Source organism: Malania oleifera, chromosome 12 (genome assembly GCF_029873635.1).
Source record: "Malania oleifera isolate guangnan ecotype guangnan chromosome 12, ASM2987363v1, whole genome shotgun sequence".
NCBI lineage: Eukaryota > Viridiplantae > Streptophyta > Magnoliopsida > Santalales > Ximeniaceae > Malania > Malania oleifera.
This window is the reverse complement of record NC_080428.1, coordinates 12,455,798-12,474,744: the sequence shown is the minus strand read 5'-3', so window position 1 is coordinate 12,474,744 and position 18,947 is coordinate 12,455,798. Positions and strand designations below refer to the sequence as shown.

The 18,947-nt window shown below is 36.9% G+C and overlaps 1 protein-coding gene across 4 annotated transcripts in view; it reads right to left on the bottom strand.

The window, feature by feature from the left end:
• Positions 1-18,947, bottom strand: part of LOC131144932 (TATA-binding protein-associated factor BTAF1) — a 109,283-nt gene that overhangs the window by 19,418 nt on the left and 70,918 nt on the right. For all 4 annotated transcript variants that reach the window (XM_058093895.1, XM_058093897.1, XM_058093896.1 and 1 more), the window contains exons 20-23: positions 16,974-17,466; positions 16,824-16,892; positions 332-436; positions 19-246 (exon numbers count right to left, since the gene is read on the bottom strand). In XM_058093895.1, coding sequence (XP_057949878.1) covers positions 19-246; positions 332-436; positions 16,824-16,892; positions 16,974-17,466 — 895 coding nt within the window. The remainder of the gene's footprint in view (positions 1-18; positions 247-331; positions 437-16,823; positions 16,893-16,973; positions 17,467-18,947) is intronic.

Sequence of the window (18,947 nt, the reverse complement as noted above, 5' to 3'; positions counted from 1 at the left end):
ATACTGATAACACAGTACCTGGAAGACATGTGAAGATGCTTTCAGTTGATTATTTCCTCCTGCCGTATCTGCTTCCTCATTTATCTTTACCACACTAGATATCTCTTTTCGTACATGTGAACCAGAGAACTGTTCATAAAGTTTTAATTGGACAGTGCTAAGGTCACAGTATCTGTCCTGGATAATTTTCTCTGGCAGATCAGACAAGACTTCGTCTTTCGTCCGGCGGAGGAGGAAAGGCATCACCTGTTGGATATAACAATGTATTGCCTAAATGTCAAAATGCAATAAAACCAACTTTATATGTGGAAAAAAGTAACTAAAACTCTACCTGTTTGTGCAATGCTTCCATAGCAAGTGCACCGGCTTCAGCATCTCTAGCAGAGCATTTGGAATCTCTTGCTGCCAGCAGTGGCTTACCATAAGTAGCTTGGAACTGTTGAAGAAAGACAAAATTAGTTATACAAGGGTACATGACAAAGGAAATATTAAACCAAAAAAGCACATACAAGGAACGACACTGAAAAGGAAAGAAAAGGCTATTCATCCAATATTATAATGCAAAAAATTACAATATCAAATGCAAACCAACCTCTAGCACCCAAATCCTTCACAATTAAATACCTGTGTTCACTTAAAAGGGGACATTGGAAATCTTACAGTATACTTTACAGGAGAATCCAACAACCAAAACATGCATCCCCATCAACATTGAACCCAAGGTCACATTGGTTTTTATTTTCCTTGTCTTTACAAGTACATTTATAGGTAAACTGGGTATAAAGCTCACATACTTTCTGTAACATATTGACCAGTCACTGTTTTGACATTGTTAACAGATCCATTCACAAAAATCGATAACATATTTTGGTTATGACATCTGCTGCAATTTCATAATACTAACTGAAAATATCAGCATGATTTATTTAAAACCTTCAAAAGTCCTTAAGACATACAAAATATGAAATATCTTCTGAACCTTGACAATCATGGATATCCAAAACAATTTACCAGTTCCAGTTTTCTGATTACGTACATGAGTTTCAGCATTAGCTACCAGTTTAAGCACAAAGTAAATATATGAGAACGGCGAGGACTCCTAGTGCAGGGCAATATACTTTATTGCATCCTAATATTAATTGGCAACTGTCTTTTCAAAAGTTCAAATTGGATCAAATAACTACCAGTCATTGTCATTCTTAGTTGACAGCAGTTTTTACTATAAGCACATATTGGAGCCATCTGTCCCTTACGACTGGAGAATTCTATCTTCCAAATCTCTGGACTCTGGTGCACAAACTCCAATTTACCATTACCATCAATCCAAGAAACATTTTAAAAATGGAAAAAAAAAAAAAAATAGAATACAAAATCAAAACGAATGTTAGACAAGCACATAATATGTTGGGCTATAAATTGCAAATTGATGAGGATACAAATAACAACATTGATATCAATACAATAACTATAAAAAATCGTTATCTAAAGACATTTAAAGTACCATTCATAAATTGAATTCAACTTGAGTGTTTTGACACTTGAAAATCATAGTCCCAACCGTTTCATTACAAAAAATTGAGACAAAAGCATACATGGTTTAAAATAAACCCTAATAAACATGAAAAATCCAAATATTTAAAATAGGTTTAATCTCAACCATCCAAGATGAGATATGCAAATAAATTGAAAGAGACAGGAAAAACCCTCAAAATTAATTCTGCTACAGCAATGGGAACTTTGAATAGTGTGGCTCTGTACTAAAATCTATGGGGCCAAGCACAGTTATTTATGACAAATCATATACTTTTGCTGCAGCGTCAATTCTTCCAGGATAGAGAGAATATTCATTCTCCAACCCAGGCCAAGCTTGCCATGATCAACTGAATTACCAAAAATGAAAAGAAAAAAAAAATCCTCTATCCTTTTTCCATGATAAACTGAAACACCAAAAATTTTAGTTTTCAATTCAAAAAAAAAGATTAATTAAGAGAGAAATTTCTACTTAGGTTTTGGATCTCAATTTTTAAGTACAAGGCAATTTTACTTTCTAGTTAAAATTTCACCAAATTTTGTTCAAGTTTTGAGATTAAAATAATTTTCAGATGATTTGTGGAAATCTCAATGGAAATTTTGCAAGGACATTGACTGCCATTTTGATTTCGAGGGTGGCGGAAAGCAGAAATTTAAACAGAAATTTTGACAATTTTGAGGAAGTTTTAGACCATAGTGGCAGTATCAAGCTTCCCAGAAAGCACCTCACCACATTCAATCATTTGCTCAGAAAGGTAATCCTACAGTGTGCATGTCATTCAATATCTTGCCCACTAGTCCTTGGATCATTGATTCTGCCACCACTGACAATATGACAGGTGTAACCAACTTCTTTCCAGTATTCTAAACATTGACCTGAAGTTACTGTTTGTAATGGGACCATTACTACAATTAAGGGGATAGGATCAATAAATCCTGCTCCTCCATTGGCACAGGATGTGAGATTAGTGGATTTTATTTTGAGTTCTGTGTCCAATCTTGGGCCTGAGTTTTTTCAATTGGGAAAGCATCATCAGGTTCCCTTTGCTTTCCAAGACAATAAATGGGAGGTTGGCCTTTTGATGTTAATCCATTTCGATGTTTGGGGTCCTAGTCTATCACATCAAAGTTAGGAATCCATCATTTTGTTACATTTTCGATGACTACTCTAGGATGACTTGGTTGTATTCAATGAAATAAATAATACTTTTGTCCTCTTTGCTCGCAAATAAGGACTCAATTTGAAGTGCCAGGATACTTCGAAATGATTATGCTAAGGAGTACTTGCGAACCAAACTATAGTCATCTATCAGTCATCCTGTGTCCATACTCCACAACAAAATGGAGTTGACAGTTCAAACCCAGACAAATTCTCAAAGTCACCCGTATCCTATTGTATCGTTTTGGAGTGATGCCATGCTCATTGCTGGTCTCTCATCAATAAAATGCCAACCTGTATCCATGGTGGCTGGAAGCAGTTATTTAGTCATTTAGCATTATTATTATGTGTTGTTATGTTAATAGGTGAGTTAGTTAGGGTATTATGGTCATTGGTAAATAGAGGGAGAGACCTATCATTGGGAAAAAGTCTTCCATTTCACCCAATTATTCAACATGCTATCAGAGCAAGTGATCTGACCTAATGCTAAATCAAACCCTAAATACTGTAATACCATGCAACCTGCTGCAGTAGAAGGGTCATCAGCATCACCATAGTCCAGGGCCAGCTTCAGCAGTTGCTGGAAAATACTGCAGTCACCAGGAAAATCCTGGATGCTGCTGTCCTCTTCAACACCTCAAGAAATGCCTCATATTTTGCAAAACTAACCACGTAGCAAGCCACAGAACCTGCCTATCTGCCAGCCCTCAAAATTTCATAGCCAGAAGATCCCCCACGTGCCCCCACGCATCAACAGATATCCAGCAGTGCCAACCCCACACACCAGTGCATGAGATTTTCTTGAGCAGCCATTTTTCTCTGATTTCCTCCCCAATGTCTTGAATCCTTCCGCACACCATAATACCAAGTTGGTTGTCATATTTTTCGTCCAAAGGTATCACCTTTTTCAGTTGTTCATGTGCAGCATTCCAGAAATGTTTGCTTGCTAACGCCTAAAGCTGTTGGTCAGTAATTATAGAGTACACTGAGGCCTGAAACAGTGATATTGCTGTGTTCTTGATTCATTTTTTATCTTTCTTGTTCATTGTGTGCTTGTGGTTTGCTCTGGTTGTCAAACACTGTGTGTTGCAATGGTGTCCATGAATTCCAGGAGAATGTTGTTCGCTGTGTACTTCAGATGTTCTACTGTATAGAGACTGTTTGGTACTGTTACAGCAGCATGTTGGTTTCTTGGGGATGTGTTTAAGTCTCTTGGAGGAGTGGCAGCATTTGTACATAGATTTTATAGGGTTTTGGCAGTGCTATGTCCAGTTGTTGGTGACTCCTTCATGGTTGAATCAACAGTTGACTCATTTGTGTTTCGTTTAGTTGATCTGAAAATTCACTTGTGGTTGTTTTGGTTGGTCTAGAAGTTCACTTTTGGAATCCCAAGAGCATTTTGTTTGCAGTGTATTTCTGATTTGCTGTTGTATCAAGGTTGTGTCTGTGTTGGGACGGCGTCAATTCCCAAAAGTGTGTTTCCATCATCAAGCATTTGTTTAGGAGAATAGTGTGCTATAACTATCTCAGAGGAAGAGTATTCAAGGTTCCTACACTATCAAACATCCCAACAAGCATCTCATCACATGTCATATTTTGCTCAGAACGGTAATCCTACAATTTGTTTGTCATCTGGTATCTCTCCCACTAGTCCTTGGATTATCAACTCTTATGCAACTAACCATATGACAGGTATAACCTACTTCTTTTCTGCCCTCCAATATTCTAAAGATCTACCTCATATTACCTTTATTGATGGGTCCACGACTACAATTAAAGGGATATGAAAAATAAATCCTACTCCCTCCATCTCTCTTTATTCTTTTTTATACATTCCTAAGTCCTCATTCAATTTTATGTCTGTTAGTAAGCTTACAAAGGCACTCAATTGCTCTATAACCTTATTTCCTAATTTTGTGAGTATTCAAGATCTAAAGATGAGGAAGACAATTGGTGCAGGACAGGGACATGAGGCTTATTGACTCAACTACTTTGGGTCGATGTCTTCTCCCATTGCCTGCAATACTGCTACTACACTGCTTCAAATCCAATGTCGCCTTAGCCATCCATCCTTGGACAAATTAAAATAGCTAGTTCTTACGTTGAGTTCTGTTTCTAGTCTAGAGTGTAAATCTTGTCAATTAGCAAAACATCATCGTGTTCCCTTTGCTTCCCAAGTCAACAAAAGGGCAGATAGTCCTTTCATGCTCGTCCATTCTGATGTTTGGGGTCCGAGTCATGTCACGTCAAAATTGAGGTTCTGATACTTTGTTACATTTGTCGATGACTACTGCAAGATGACTTGGTTGTATTTAATGAAAGATCGCCTTGAGTTTATTAATATCTTTTGTGCCTTCTATTCTCAAATAAAGGCTCAATTTGATATGCCAGTCAAGATACTTCGTAGTGATAATGCTAAGGAGTACTTCAGTATCCAATATAATACCTATATGACTAATTCTGGTATGATCCATCAATCTTCTTGTGCCCACACTCCACAACAAAATGGAGTCGTAGAACGGAAAAATAAACGTATTCTTGAAGTCACTTGTACCTTAATATACCCAATGCATGTCCCCAAAGTTTTTTGGAGTGATGTCCTATTCACTACTTGCTCTCTCATTAATAAAAATCTATCTTTTGTCCTTAGAGGTAAAATCCCACATTCGGTTATCTTCCCTAAGGCCCCTTTGTTCTCCCTTCCTCCTTGTATATTTGGTTGTGTCTTTTGTCCATCAATTAACTCCAGGAATGAATAAGTTGGATCCTTGAGCTATCAAATGCATTTTTCTAGGGTATTCCAATACTTAAAAGGGATATTGATGTTTTTGCCCTACTTTACATCGATTCTTTGTCTCTGTTGATGTCACTTTTTTCGAGCCTACACCATACTACTCTGATCCCTTGAGTTCTGTTGAACTTAACGAATCTTTTCCTCTGTCTTGTCTTCTTGATCCTAACCTAATATCTATGCCCAATCCTCCAGCATCTTCATTCAGTTTGAGTCCTTCTCGTTGCTTGGATCATCCCAATATGCAGGTATACACATGGCGACTCAAGGGAGGAGAGCCTCCTCTAGCTTCCACTTCTATGCCTTTAGTTCTCTCATTAGATGATCCTATTTCCCAAGATGTTGATCCGCCCATTGCTGTTCAAAAAGGTAAATGTAGTTATACCCAACTTCCAATCTCTAATTTTGTTTGTTATGATTTTTTGTCACCCTCATATTACTATTATGTTAGTACTCCGTCTTTTGTTGGTCTACCAAAATCTATTTCTAAAGCCCTATTCCATTTTGGGTGGAGGAACGTAGTGATAGAAAAGATGTGTGCTCTACGAGATAATGATACTTGGGACTTAGTATGTCTTCCTCCTAATAAATCTGTGGTTGTTTGTTGTTAGGTGTACACTGTGAAGGTTAATCTAGATTGTTTCTTGGCTTAATTGAAGGTCCACCTTGTTGCTAAGGGATATACTCAAGTGTATGGCTTGGACTATTCAGACACGTTCTCCCCTATAGCCAAACTTGCCTCATTACTTTTGTTCATCTCCTTAGCCACCACCTATCATTGGCCTATACACCAGTCAGACTTGAAGATCGATTTACTACATGGTGATCTTCAAGAGGTCTATACGGAGCAACCACCTGAGTTTGTTGCTCAGAGGGAATCAGGCTTGGTGTGTCGGCTTAAGAAGTCATTATATGGTTTAAAACAGTTTCCAAGGGCATGGTTTGGTCGCTTCAGCACTATAGTACTTGAGTCTGACCTTCAACGGTGTGCAATAAATCCTTTTTTATTTTATCACCATAGTTCATCCGGAAGGATTCTGCTTATAGTGTATGTGGATCATATTGTGATTACTAGTGGTGATGATCGAGGTATTCAAAGCCTAAAGCATTTCTTGCAGACTAAGTTTCAAACAACATATTTGGGACCATTGAAGTACTTCTTGGGTATAGAAGTATCGAGATCTTGTACAGGAGTTGTCTTGTCTCAAAGGAAGTATGTTCTTAATCTTTTAGATGAGACAGGGCTGTCGGGATCCAAGCCTGTTGATACACCCATGGATCCCAATAATAAATTACTGATAGATATGGATGATTTGTTGTCTAACCCGGGACGGTACCAAAGACTTGTTGGAAAGTTGAATTATCTTATTAGTCACTCAACTAGATATATCCTTTGCAAGAAGTGTTGTGAGTCAATTTCTTGATTCCCCAAGAACAAGTCACTGGTATGCAGTAATTCGCATTTTGAGATATCTCAAATGTGCACGAAGGAGAGGTCTCTTAAAAAATCAAGGCCACACTCATATTAAGGGATATACAGATGTAGATTGGGCGGGTTGCCTTCTAACCAAAGATATGTATCTTTGCCCGTGGGAAAAGTAAGAAACAAATTTTGGTGGCCAATTCAAGAGTTAAGTCAAAGTATAGGGCTATGGCGCACACTACATGTGAACTTATTTGGTTGAAGAACATGTTGAAAGAACCAGGTTTTCCACATTCTCGGCCTATGGAGTTCATGTGTGATAATCGAGCTGCTATTCATATTGCCCCCAACCTTGTCTTCCATGGGCAAACAAAACACATTGAAGTTGATTGCCACCAAAGTAGTTAAAAGCGTGCCTCAGGCGCAAGGGGCAGTGAAGCGAAGAGGCTTGCGCCTCAAACCAGGTGAGGCGAGGCGACCTGCAAGAGGTGACGCTAGGCGAGACCAGGCACACTGGGGCGACAGGCGTAGTGAGTCGCGCCTTGTGAATTTTGTCATTTAAAGTAGAGAAATAGCCACAGCCAGACCCATAGCCCTCATTCGACTCGAACGAACATAGCCCCTAGCCCCTCTCGGCCCTTCGTGAGTTCTCTTTGCAGATTCGAACAAGCAGGAGCCTTCGCGATCCTTCGAACCAGCAACGTGAGCTCGTCTGCGAGCCTTCGAACCAGCCGGAAGCCTTCGCTACTTCGTCTTCGAGCTTCGAACCAGGATCGTGAGTTCATCTTTGACATTTTGAAGAAGCACGACCCTTCGCGACTTCGTTTCCAACCAGCAGGAGCCCTCGCGAGTTCTTCTTCTTCTTCTTCCTGCTGCCATCTGCTTCTCTTCTTCTTCCTGCTGCCTGCGTGCTGCCTGCTGCTGACTGTTGCGTGCTGCCTGCTGCTTCTCTTTTTCTTCTTCTTTATATGTAAGCTTATAAATTAAATATTTTCTTTAATTAATCTAAGCTTATAAATTATAACTAATACATAATATTTAATTTTTCACTGAAATTTACCTACTGCTTTTAAATTTGTAATATTTAGTTTAATTAATGTAAGTTTATAAATTATAACTAATACATAATATTTATTCTTTTTATTGAAATTTGGCTACTTTTTTTCCTCTTCTTCTTTATATGTAATTACTAATTAAATATTTAGTTTAATTAATGCAAGTTTATAAATTATAACTAATACATAATATTTATTCTTTTTACTGAAATTTAGTCACTATTTTTTAATTTGTAATATTTAGTTTAATTAATGTGAGTTTATAAATTATAATTAATACATACTATTTCTAATATTACTAGATATTCATATGTTCATATATCAATTACCCCAAATAGACATTTTACACCATTTTAATAATTGTGCGCCTCACTTTCATGAGGCGCGCGCCTTCGCCTCGCGCCTCAGCTTCAAAGACCCTTTGCGCCTCGGCTCGCCTCACGCCTCTAACTACTATGATTCCCACTTTATTCGGGAGAAACTTGAATAGAAACTCATTACAACCACTTATGTGAAGTCTAAGTTTCAGCTTGCTGATTTATTCACTAAAGCATTGGGAGGTGCCCATGTGAAATTCATTTGCAACAAGCTAGGAGCATATGATATATATATATATATATATGCTCTAGCTTAAGGGGGAGTGTTAGTGGTTATTTATTCATTTAGCATGATTATTATTATGTGTTCTTAACATAAGTGTGAGTTAGTAAGGGCATTATAGTCATTGGTATTGTACTTGACATATATTATAAATCGAGGGAGAGACCTATCATTGAGAAAAGGTTTTCCATTTTACCCAATTATTCAACAGTGGCAAAATCCCATATTTAGTTATCTTTCAAATGGCTCGTTTGTTCTCACATCCTTCTCATACATTCAGTTGTGTATCATTTAAGTCCAAGAATGGATAAGTTGGATCCTCATGCTATCAAATGCATTTTCTAGGCTATTTTTGCACTCAAAAGGTATATCAATGTCATAGTGCTGCTTTACATCAATTCTCTGTCTCTGCTGATATCATCGTCCTTATGTCTACACCAAACTATTTTGATTCCTTGAATTCTCTTGACCTTAGACAATTCTCTTCCTCTACCTTTCAAGATTCTAACCTATTATCTCTACCCAATCCTCTCGCATCTTCATTGAGTCCCTCCCATCACTTGGATTATCCCAGTTTGCAGGTCTAAACACAACGATAGGGAAGGAGTGCCCTCCTCTAGCATCTACGTCAACGTCTCTAGTTCCCTTAACTAATGGTCCTATTTCCCAATATATTGATCTTCTTATTCCTATTTGGAAAGGTAAATGCAGTTGTATCTAGCATCTGATCTCTAATTTTGTTTGTCATGATTTCTAGTCACTTTTTTTCATAGCAGTCAAAAGCAGACAAGGAGGTGAGGGGTCTAGTGACTCAAGAGGGTTAAGACAAGGCGACTTGCAAGAGGAGCAAGTAGGCATAGTGAGGCCTTTAAGGCATAGTGAGGCGCTTAAAGGCAAAAGTGTAGTTAATCTAAATGCAAAAGATGTGTTATTCTATATTTCAGAAATAAACATAAATAAATTAAAAATTCAGAAAAATGTATACAATATTTATGAAAAGAAAAGAAAAATCAAGTAAATCATACATTAAATATTAACTTGCATTAAACTCTATATTATATACTAACTTGAAGTCTGAAATTCGGAAATGAGATTAAACTATTCTTCTTCTTCAAGGGTTCACTGCTTGCTCACTTTTTTGTTGTCTTCTATGAAATTTAGGCTACTTAGCCTCAGTTTACCAGATGCTGCTGGCTGCTGCCCTGCTTTCGGCACAGAAGTTCATCTAATCTCCGAATTTCATACTTCAAGTTAGTATATAATATATAGTTTAATGCAAGTTAATATTTAATATATGATTTACTTGATTTTTCTTTTTCTTTTCATAAATATTGTATACATTTTTCTGAATTTTTAATTTATTTATGTTTATTTCTGAAATATAATATAACACATCTTTTGCATTTAGAGTAACAGGGTTCAACACTTAAATGGATTCGTAAGGCTCTGCAAAGAAAGATCCTGCATGGAAGAATGCACATTTTAAAGATAAAAAAGTAGAAATAATGCGACTTGCAATTTTTGTGGTAAATTAACAAAGGAAGGAGTATTTTGGGCAAAACAACATTTTGTTGGAGGATTCTGAAATGTAAAATACTGCCCTATGTGCCCTGCTCATGTTTGTGAAACTAGGGAGTATATGCTGAAGAGAGAAGAAGAGAAAAAGGAAAATGAGTTATTGCCCAACTTCGATGACAAAGATCGTTGTGGTGAAGATGAAGACAAAGTTCAAGAAATTGACACTCGTGGCAAGAGAAGTGTGTAGTGGCTTAAGTAGAAGTTCCTACCAATCCAATAGTAGGGCACCTCATCCCACTTTGAAGAAACCGAAACAAAAGCGACCTATCTCGTGGCAAGAGAGTATGTAGTGGCTTAAGTAGAAGTTCCTACCAATCCAATAGTAGGGCACCTCATCCCACCTTGAAGAAACCAAAACAAAAGCAACCTATGCATTTGTTTTTTATTCTTGATCCAAGAAAGTGGTTCAAGCTAGGAAAGAAGGGAAGATGTAGCAAATATCCATCATGAGGCAAGCAAAAAAGAATTAAGATAGAAAGCAATGACAGATTTTTCTAGATGGATGATGATGCAGGAATACCCATTTAATGTTGGAGAGCTTTGCATTGGCACTTGAACCGATTGGGCAATATGATCTTAGAATAAAGCTACTTAGCTATCATGAAGTGAGAGTTCCTTTCCAAAAGAACGAATTTAGTTGGACGAAATAGTTGTTGAAGAACCATAAGGGGGAATGGATGGATGCTCAATTATGTCCAATATTTGGAGGGATTCAGTTGCTAATAAGGACATAATAAACTGCTTAGTAAAGTCTCCAAAGGGATCAGTGTTCATCAAGTCCATTGATGCTTCTAATATTGTCAAAAGTACACATAGAATGTATAGATTACTTGATGAGATGGTGGAGGAAATTGGAGAGTCAAATGTGATTCAGGTAGTGACAAATAATGCTTCGTCTCTTTCAATTGAGCTCAGGGCAAGATAGTATGATTTCTTTATTTACGGTTGATTTGGTTAGCCCCCTTGTTTCTTGGAACTTTCATTTCAGAACATCTCCAAAAGATAAAGAGTTGAAGGAACTCTCCTCTTTGTCATCGTTATTTAACAATTGTCATCTTTCTTCAGCTAAGGAGAAGGACACTCGGTCTTGGGCTTTGGATCATTCGGGGTATATTCTTGTAAATCTTTTTTTGAGTTTTTGACCCATTCAAACTCTTGTTTTCCTCTTTTCTCATGTATTTGGAAGGCAAAGGCTTGCCCAAAGATTAAGGCTTTCATTTGGTAACTATGCTGAGTAGAATCAATAAATAATCTGTTGCAAATCAAGAGAACTTTGAAGGCCTTATCTCCAGATGTTTGTGTGCTTTGTCATTTGGTATGTTGGGAAAAGCTTGGCTTTGTCCAGCACCAGTGGAAGGAATGCTGGCTATTTCTTTTGAGGGTTTTGTAAGAAGGATAGGGCAGCTCTTTGGAAATGTGGAATATTTGCAATGCAGTGGGGTTTAAGGATGAAGCACAATGCATGGATTTTTTCTAGGAAAAAAATTGAAGGCAGCTGGTTTGGGAAAAGATTCATTACTAGTCCTCTTTACGGTGCGTTGGTTTTGGACGCTTTAAGGGAGCAAGGTTTTTGGAAATTCAGTGAGATTGGAGGAATTTTTTTCTTCATACTCAAAAGTATTTTTTTTTTTTTTTGTGTTTTCAGATTTTTTTTTTCAAAAAAATTTCATGAATTTTGACGGGAGTCTTATTCTCTCTCTCTTTCTAATGAAATATCTTTCTTTCGGTGAGAGAGAGAATAAGTTCAAGAAGGCATTTGAAATTATTGACACGAGGTAAGGATGCCATCTTCATCAACCTTCGCATGCAGCTGCACACTTCTTGAACCCAAAGTTTTATTATTCAACCCCAACATTGTGCAAGATGAAGAAATCATGTCGGGTTTGTACAATTGCATTGAAGGTTGATGCCATCTATTAAATTGCAAGATAACATTTCAAATGAGGTGCCAAATTACACAAGCACTACAGGCCTTTTTGGAATTGATATGGCTGTTGGACAGAGGATGACAAAAGCGCCAGGTAAAGTGGCTTAGTAGCTGGTAGGTCACTTAGTAGTTTAGTGTTCATGTGCATTTCTACAAATAGTGGAATGGTGGAATTCATTTGGATCGTCAGTTTCAAACTTGCATATTAAAACATGTAAGTCACTAGGATATTGTGGATTAAAGAACATATATAGCTATTTCTCAGAATCATTATTTACTATGTTAACTTTTACTTCTTTCAGCTTCATAGCAAAAGGAGAAATAGGTTAATGCAACACAATTGAGTGAGTTGGTGTTTGTGAAATAAAATCGAACTTTGAGGCGTTGATACAACAATCATGATACCATTGATCCCATCCTTCTAAAAGACAATTCTGACAAGGACAATGAACAGTTGATTGGAGGGATGGATGACAATTCTGACAAGGACGATGAATGGGAGTTCAAAGATTATTCTTTGACATGGGGTTCTGTTGCTATAGCTGCTGGAGTAATAAGGCCCCCACATTGCACTAGATCAAGAGTAAGTGTGAACATGTCATCTTCTAGAGGAGGAGGAAGAACCTTATTTGGAGGTGCTAGGGTGTTGAACTTGTGTATGAGGATGAGATCCAAATGGGTAGTGCAGAAGAGACTGAAGAGGAACAAGATGTTGGAGAAGAAAATTTCTAGTGGGGAAGAATAAGATGATGATATCTTAGTAGACTTAGTTGATGATGACTGAGCAAAAGGTAGTTGGAGCATAGGTGCAAGTCCACGACACAAAGCCCACTAAAGCACAAAGGGTGCCTACAGCCTAGGCGTAGGGTGTGAGGCAAAGATGTGTGCCTCACAAAGGTAAGGCACATATTTATTAAAATTGTCTGTAGAATACACTATATAATGAATGCTCGATTGTAAACACACTAGCACTAATATTTGAACTTTAAGAATCAAAATATTCAATACTAGAACATAAAAATGAATACTATAGCACAAATTTTCAATAATATGCGATGTTCATGCCATAAGTTCCACAAAATAGAAACAAAAATAAACATCTGAAAACAAGAAAACAGCAAAAGCAGCAGCAGTGCAACTGTGACTGAAATACCAGCAATTCCAAATAACAGAAGAAGCTGAAATGCTAAGAAAAGAAAAAGAACATCAGAAAGGGGCCTGGAGCAGCAGAGCAGTCCAGAAGAAAAAAAACTGAGGAGCAACTGAGTAGAAATTTTGCGCAAAAGGTGCAGAAATTCCCAAAAAAAAAAAAGAAGCAAAAGAAAAAACTCAAAAATGAAGGTTCTGACTATGAGCATCACAGTAGGCCAGAAGAAGAAAAAAAGAAGAAAAAAGTCTGAGAGCAGCTGAGCAGATATGCAGGAAAAAGTGGCATAAATTCCAAAAAAAAAAAAAAGCAGGAAAAAAAATAAAGAAAAAATAAAAAAGGGGTCACGGTAGCTCTAACTGAGAGCTGCAGAGCAGCAGAATCACTGATTTTCATCAATCAAGAAGAGGAAGAAGATGACATAAGAAAGAAGAAAACAGGAGAGGAGACCTAGTTGATCAAGAAGAAGAAGATGGCAAAAAATCACAAGCTTTTGATAAAAAACAAGCGGTTCTAGTAAGATTTGTAATATGAATACCTTTGCGCTTTCCGGAGATATAAGGCGCCATTCTAGGATTCCATTTCCTAGTACCATGACCAAAATGAACTCCTGCTTCCATCATCTCTTCCAAATGGATGTTCCAATATCTTCTTGTCATTTCTCCCCACACTTCCTATTTTTGTTTTTTAACAGTTTGGGGAATGGGAGCTGAACTGCCCTTTGGTTCTCCCCAAAAACGAAACTTATTTTTTTCGTTAGAAAAAAAGATAAAAATGGGTTTTGAGTCTTTAGCAAATCTGAAAATCTATATATTCAGAGCAGCAAGTTGTCCTTCAATTAAAGCTTGAGACTTGACTTCAGAATCTAAGGTTGGCATTGTACCATGAGATGCCGAGGTCTTTTTTTCTGAGAGAGGACAAACTTGCTGAAAGTTGAATGATATTAGATACAGGATACACTAACTATTGTATTGTTCTTTCAACCTTTTTTTTATAATCACGGCACAAATCAGATGCCTGAGATTAAAAGAGAAGCGAAAAAAAAAGAAGCAAATTATATGGTAAAATTTGTTGGCCACACAACACTGCGTCGTGTGTCGGTGTGCCTCACTGTGCCCTTAAAGGTCACCTCGCCTCAACCCTTATGAAGTGCAAGTGCACCTTTTGCCTCAGGCGCGCTTTTGACTACTATGCTTGTTGCTAAGGGACACATTCAGGTGTATCATTTGGACACATTCTCCCTGGTCACTAAACTTGCCTAGGTTTGTTCATCTCAAGCATCACATGTCATTGACCACTACATCACTACAATGTGATGAATGCCTTCCCACATGGTGATCAGGAGGAGATCTATGTGGAACAAGAAAGCACCTGGATTTTTTGCTTAGAGGGAGTCACAATTAGTGTGTCAGCTCAAGAAATCCTGATAAGCATGGTTTGTTCAATTCAGTTCCGGACTACTAGAGTTTGGTCTTCAGCTGCACACTAGATCACTCTCTATGTTTTTGTCATACAGCTTCTTGTCGGATTCTGCTCATTGTGCACATCGGTGATATTGTGATTTCTTGTGATGATGATTGAGGTAAGTGCCTAAAGCATTTTCTACAAACTAAATTTCAGACCAATGATATTTAAGGCCAAAAAAATACTTCTTCAGTATGGAAAGTATCCAGATCTTGTAAGAGACTGTTTGGTCACAGAAGAAATATGTTCTAGACCTTTCAGATGAGATGGCTCCGAAGTGTCATACTCCCAAGGATCGTATGAGCAAGTTAGAGCCAGATGTTGGTGATTTGTTGGCTGATCATACACTCGTCAGAATATCAAATTATCTCAGTCACTCAACCTGATATATCTTTCACAACAAGTGGGATGCAGTCATTCAGAAATTTTGTTTTTCTTGGTGGTAACTTGGTATCCTGGAAAAGTAAGAAACAAACTGTGGCGTCCCGATTGAGAACTAAGTTAAGAGTATTAGGCCAAGACCCACACTACATGTGAACATATTTGACTAAAGAACATGTTAGAAGAAGTTGTTTTCCACATTCTCGGCCTATGGAGTTGATGTATGATAATCAAGTTGCTATTCATTTTGCTTCCAACCCAGTCTTCATAAGATTGGATGAAACACAGAAGATGATTGTCACTTTGTTAGAAATAAACTTGTGCAGAAGCTCATAACAATGATTTATCAGTCTAAATTCCAACTCGCCGATTTATTCACTAAAGCTTTGGGACATGCTCGAGATAAATCCAATTATAACAAGCTAGGAGTGCATGATTACTGCTGTGTGCTATTGCCATGTGGTAAGCGTGAGTTAGTAAGGGTAATATGGTCATTGTAATGTACTCAGCATTTATTATAAATAGAGGGGGAGAACCTAACATTGTGATTAGGTCTTCCAATTCACGTAATTCTTCAACAAAACCGATAGACTATGCACCTATTTCCTTGTTAACAACAGAGCCAAGAGCAGCCTATTCTCCAATGGACAATGGGCAGTTCAAGGCCACAGGCAACTTTGAAAAAGATGTTTAAACCAAAAAGGTAGAGGTGCTTAAATCAAGATTCAGTATACTATCATCTATGCATGTAAACAGATGACAATAGCTGCAAGATCCCACAAACAAGTTGAACTCCACCTAACACAGAGAAATGGTACTGCAATGTACGTCAGATACTGACAAATTAGAGTGACTTGATAATAAAGTCCTTTCCTTCAATTTTTGAATTCCTTGGGCCTTCTCTTTTTTTCATTTATCACCTTATACATATTGAGTCAGAATTTTCACTTTCTATTTCATAATATATACATATATTTTCAGTATTCAATAATAATTTTTTTTTGCAGCAAATGTAGTTTCTTTGGTTATTGATATTATAAGTTATATATAATATTAATAACTAAACATAGTCTGATTCAATAATTAGTTATTTCCACCATGATCACAAACAAAAATGCTAGTATTTATCCATAAGTTAGCTTTCATAACGTCTTTATTTTGACAAAATATGTCCGCCATTATTTTATAAATATTTTATTGTCAATTGGATTTTGATATTTGTTAATTAATGCATTGTATTTATATCAATTAATATGTTTATTGTTTTACACTTATTGCACCTTACACACCATATCACATATTTTTCCTTTGTGCATTGTCCACAATATTTTGAACCTAAAACATGCATTATTATGTCTATGAGCAGTTTCCAAAGTTAAATAAATTCTCATGCTTTGCCACAGATTTGCATCATTTTTTAACATTAAAATTGAACTGGGAATTTCTGTATTTTTAAGCGCTCAAATTTTAGTCAAAATTGAAATTTAAAACTGTGGTCAAATATGACTTACTCAATGGCACCCAAACTGTTTAAATGAATAGTCCATTTGTGTTTCTCGTGCTTTTTATTGACATGTTTTCTATTTTATAGAAGATATTAATGCAGAAAGCAATATAGGGAACTAGGCAGTTAGTTAATCATGCATAAAGCTACAAACATAAGCACGGAAATCAACAAAATAAACAAAAAAATGAATCAATAAATAGTGTGTCAGTATGTGTGTGAGGGAGAGGGGCATAGACACAGAGAGGAGTATAAGATGCATACCTGTCTTTCTGTACCAAGAAAGCCTGGCATCAGAAAGTCAAAAAGGGACCACAGATCCAAGATGTTATTCTGAAAATATTAAATCCAATAATCAGGAAAGCTCGAAAATCTTGTTATATACCTGGTTTTTCTTATACACTTGTAACCAACCTGGATTGGTGTTCCACTTAAAATGAGGCGGTGCTGGGCTTTCAACTGTTTAACTGCACCTGTAATCTTAGACCTTGCATTCTTAATGATGTGTCCTTCATCTAAAATACAGTAATTCCACAAGAGCTGTCCAAGATGATCAATATCCTTACGGACAACATCATAAGATGTTAAGATTACATTATGCTTATCAAAACAAGCTCGAAGTGAGAGACGCTCCTGAGCAGAACCAACATACTGAAGAGTAGTTATTACAGAAGGATCAATATACTTTTCTATCTCATAGGCCCAGTGTCCAACAAGAGTTGATGGACAAACAATTAATGATAAAGGTGGATCTTCATTATTATTCAAAGCACGATGCTCTGCAATGTCAGAAGCCACAATTGCTGCTGCTTGAAGTGTTTTACCGAGTCCCATGTCATCACATAAGATTCCATGGAGCTTAAAACGTCTTAGAAAAGCCAACCAGTTTATGCCTTCTTGTTGATACCTACAAGCACATGGAGAATAAAACAGTAAGAGGCATGTAAAGATAGTTGAAAAGCCACCTCAATGGAGACTGTCAATGAAATCAATATGAAGGGATTAAATTAAAAGCTGTAAGGATGTACAATAAGCGAAGAAGACATATAATAATATATTTATAATTCAAAATCATAGTTGATTCGCCAAAATAAACTGAAAACTAAATAAGAAAAATTCTAAAATGACAGCAAACATCAAACCAATTTTGATATGCACACAATTTTAAGATACATTAAACAAATGTTTTGATCAAAGGTTCAGGTTGTTTGCAATGTTTACTAGATCCCATTATTTAATATTCAAATTTTTTAAAATTTTCTGAAAGCAGATGTTTTTTGAGATCATAGTTGAAAAACAGCATTATTATGTTTTCTATGTTCATTGCTATAAAAAAATTGTTTTCTATGTTCATTTTTTTCTGTTTTAAAGAGAACAATGGCAGTGAAGCGGGCCCTTAGTTTCATCAGAAGGTAATGCTATCATGAAGGTTGTCATTAATTTTTCACAAGCTCTTATCAAATAAACAATGCCTTTTAACTTGAGGTCTGCATTTTTCCCAAAAGAGGACCAAAAACCAATTCTGCATCCATAATTTGAATCCCCATGCCATTAACACTTGATTAAGCCAACAGAACATATTTGATGAATATAATGAGTGTGACAAGTGAATCTAGGGAAAGACACGATGAGAGCCTAAATAACATTATCGACAGCTTTTTCCTCCAAAAAAATATTTTAACAGCCCCTATTAGTCAATGACAGAGAGGGGAAGAAATTAGCTATCAAATGGCATTGTTATTTGGGTTTCACAGTGTTCTACTATTATTTAGATCTTTTTCCTAGGGTCAGGGATCAGGCAAAAGAGTAATTCCTATGTGAGGTTGAGCCACCCATTATCATGTCACAAATTTCCTCCTCGGAAAACCATATATATATATATAGATATAGATATCTGTTATCTGTGTGTCTGTGTCTGTCTCTGTCTGTGTCTGTGTCTGTATGTAAGAAGAGAATGTCATTTTAGTAATTAGGTTGTGTTAATGGGGGTATTTTTGTCCTTGAGACATTCTTACTAATAATATATAAGAAGGCAGCCCTAGAGCTGTACATAGACTCCAGCAAACTACCCCTTAATTTTCTTTTCTTTTACTCTTATTCTCCCCTTCTCATCTCTTCTTCTCTTCAAAACCACCGGCAACTGAAACAAGATTGGAAGCAACCAAGCAATTACAAAGAAGCAGAATTAATAAAGCCTCATGATGCCAATATCAGCCAGAACAGTAGAACAGCAGAATAGCACCAGCAGGATACCCGAAACAGAGCATAACTGCTTCACATCAGCAAACTACCACAAACACACAGCATCCTACCAAGGACCCTGCACAACCAAACCATGATGAAAAAGGGTCCCTCAATGAGTCAAGCCAACCAGAAAATCAGATTTGA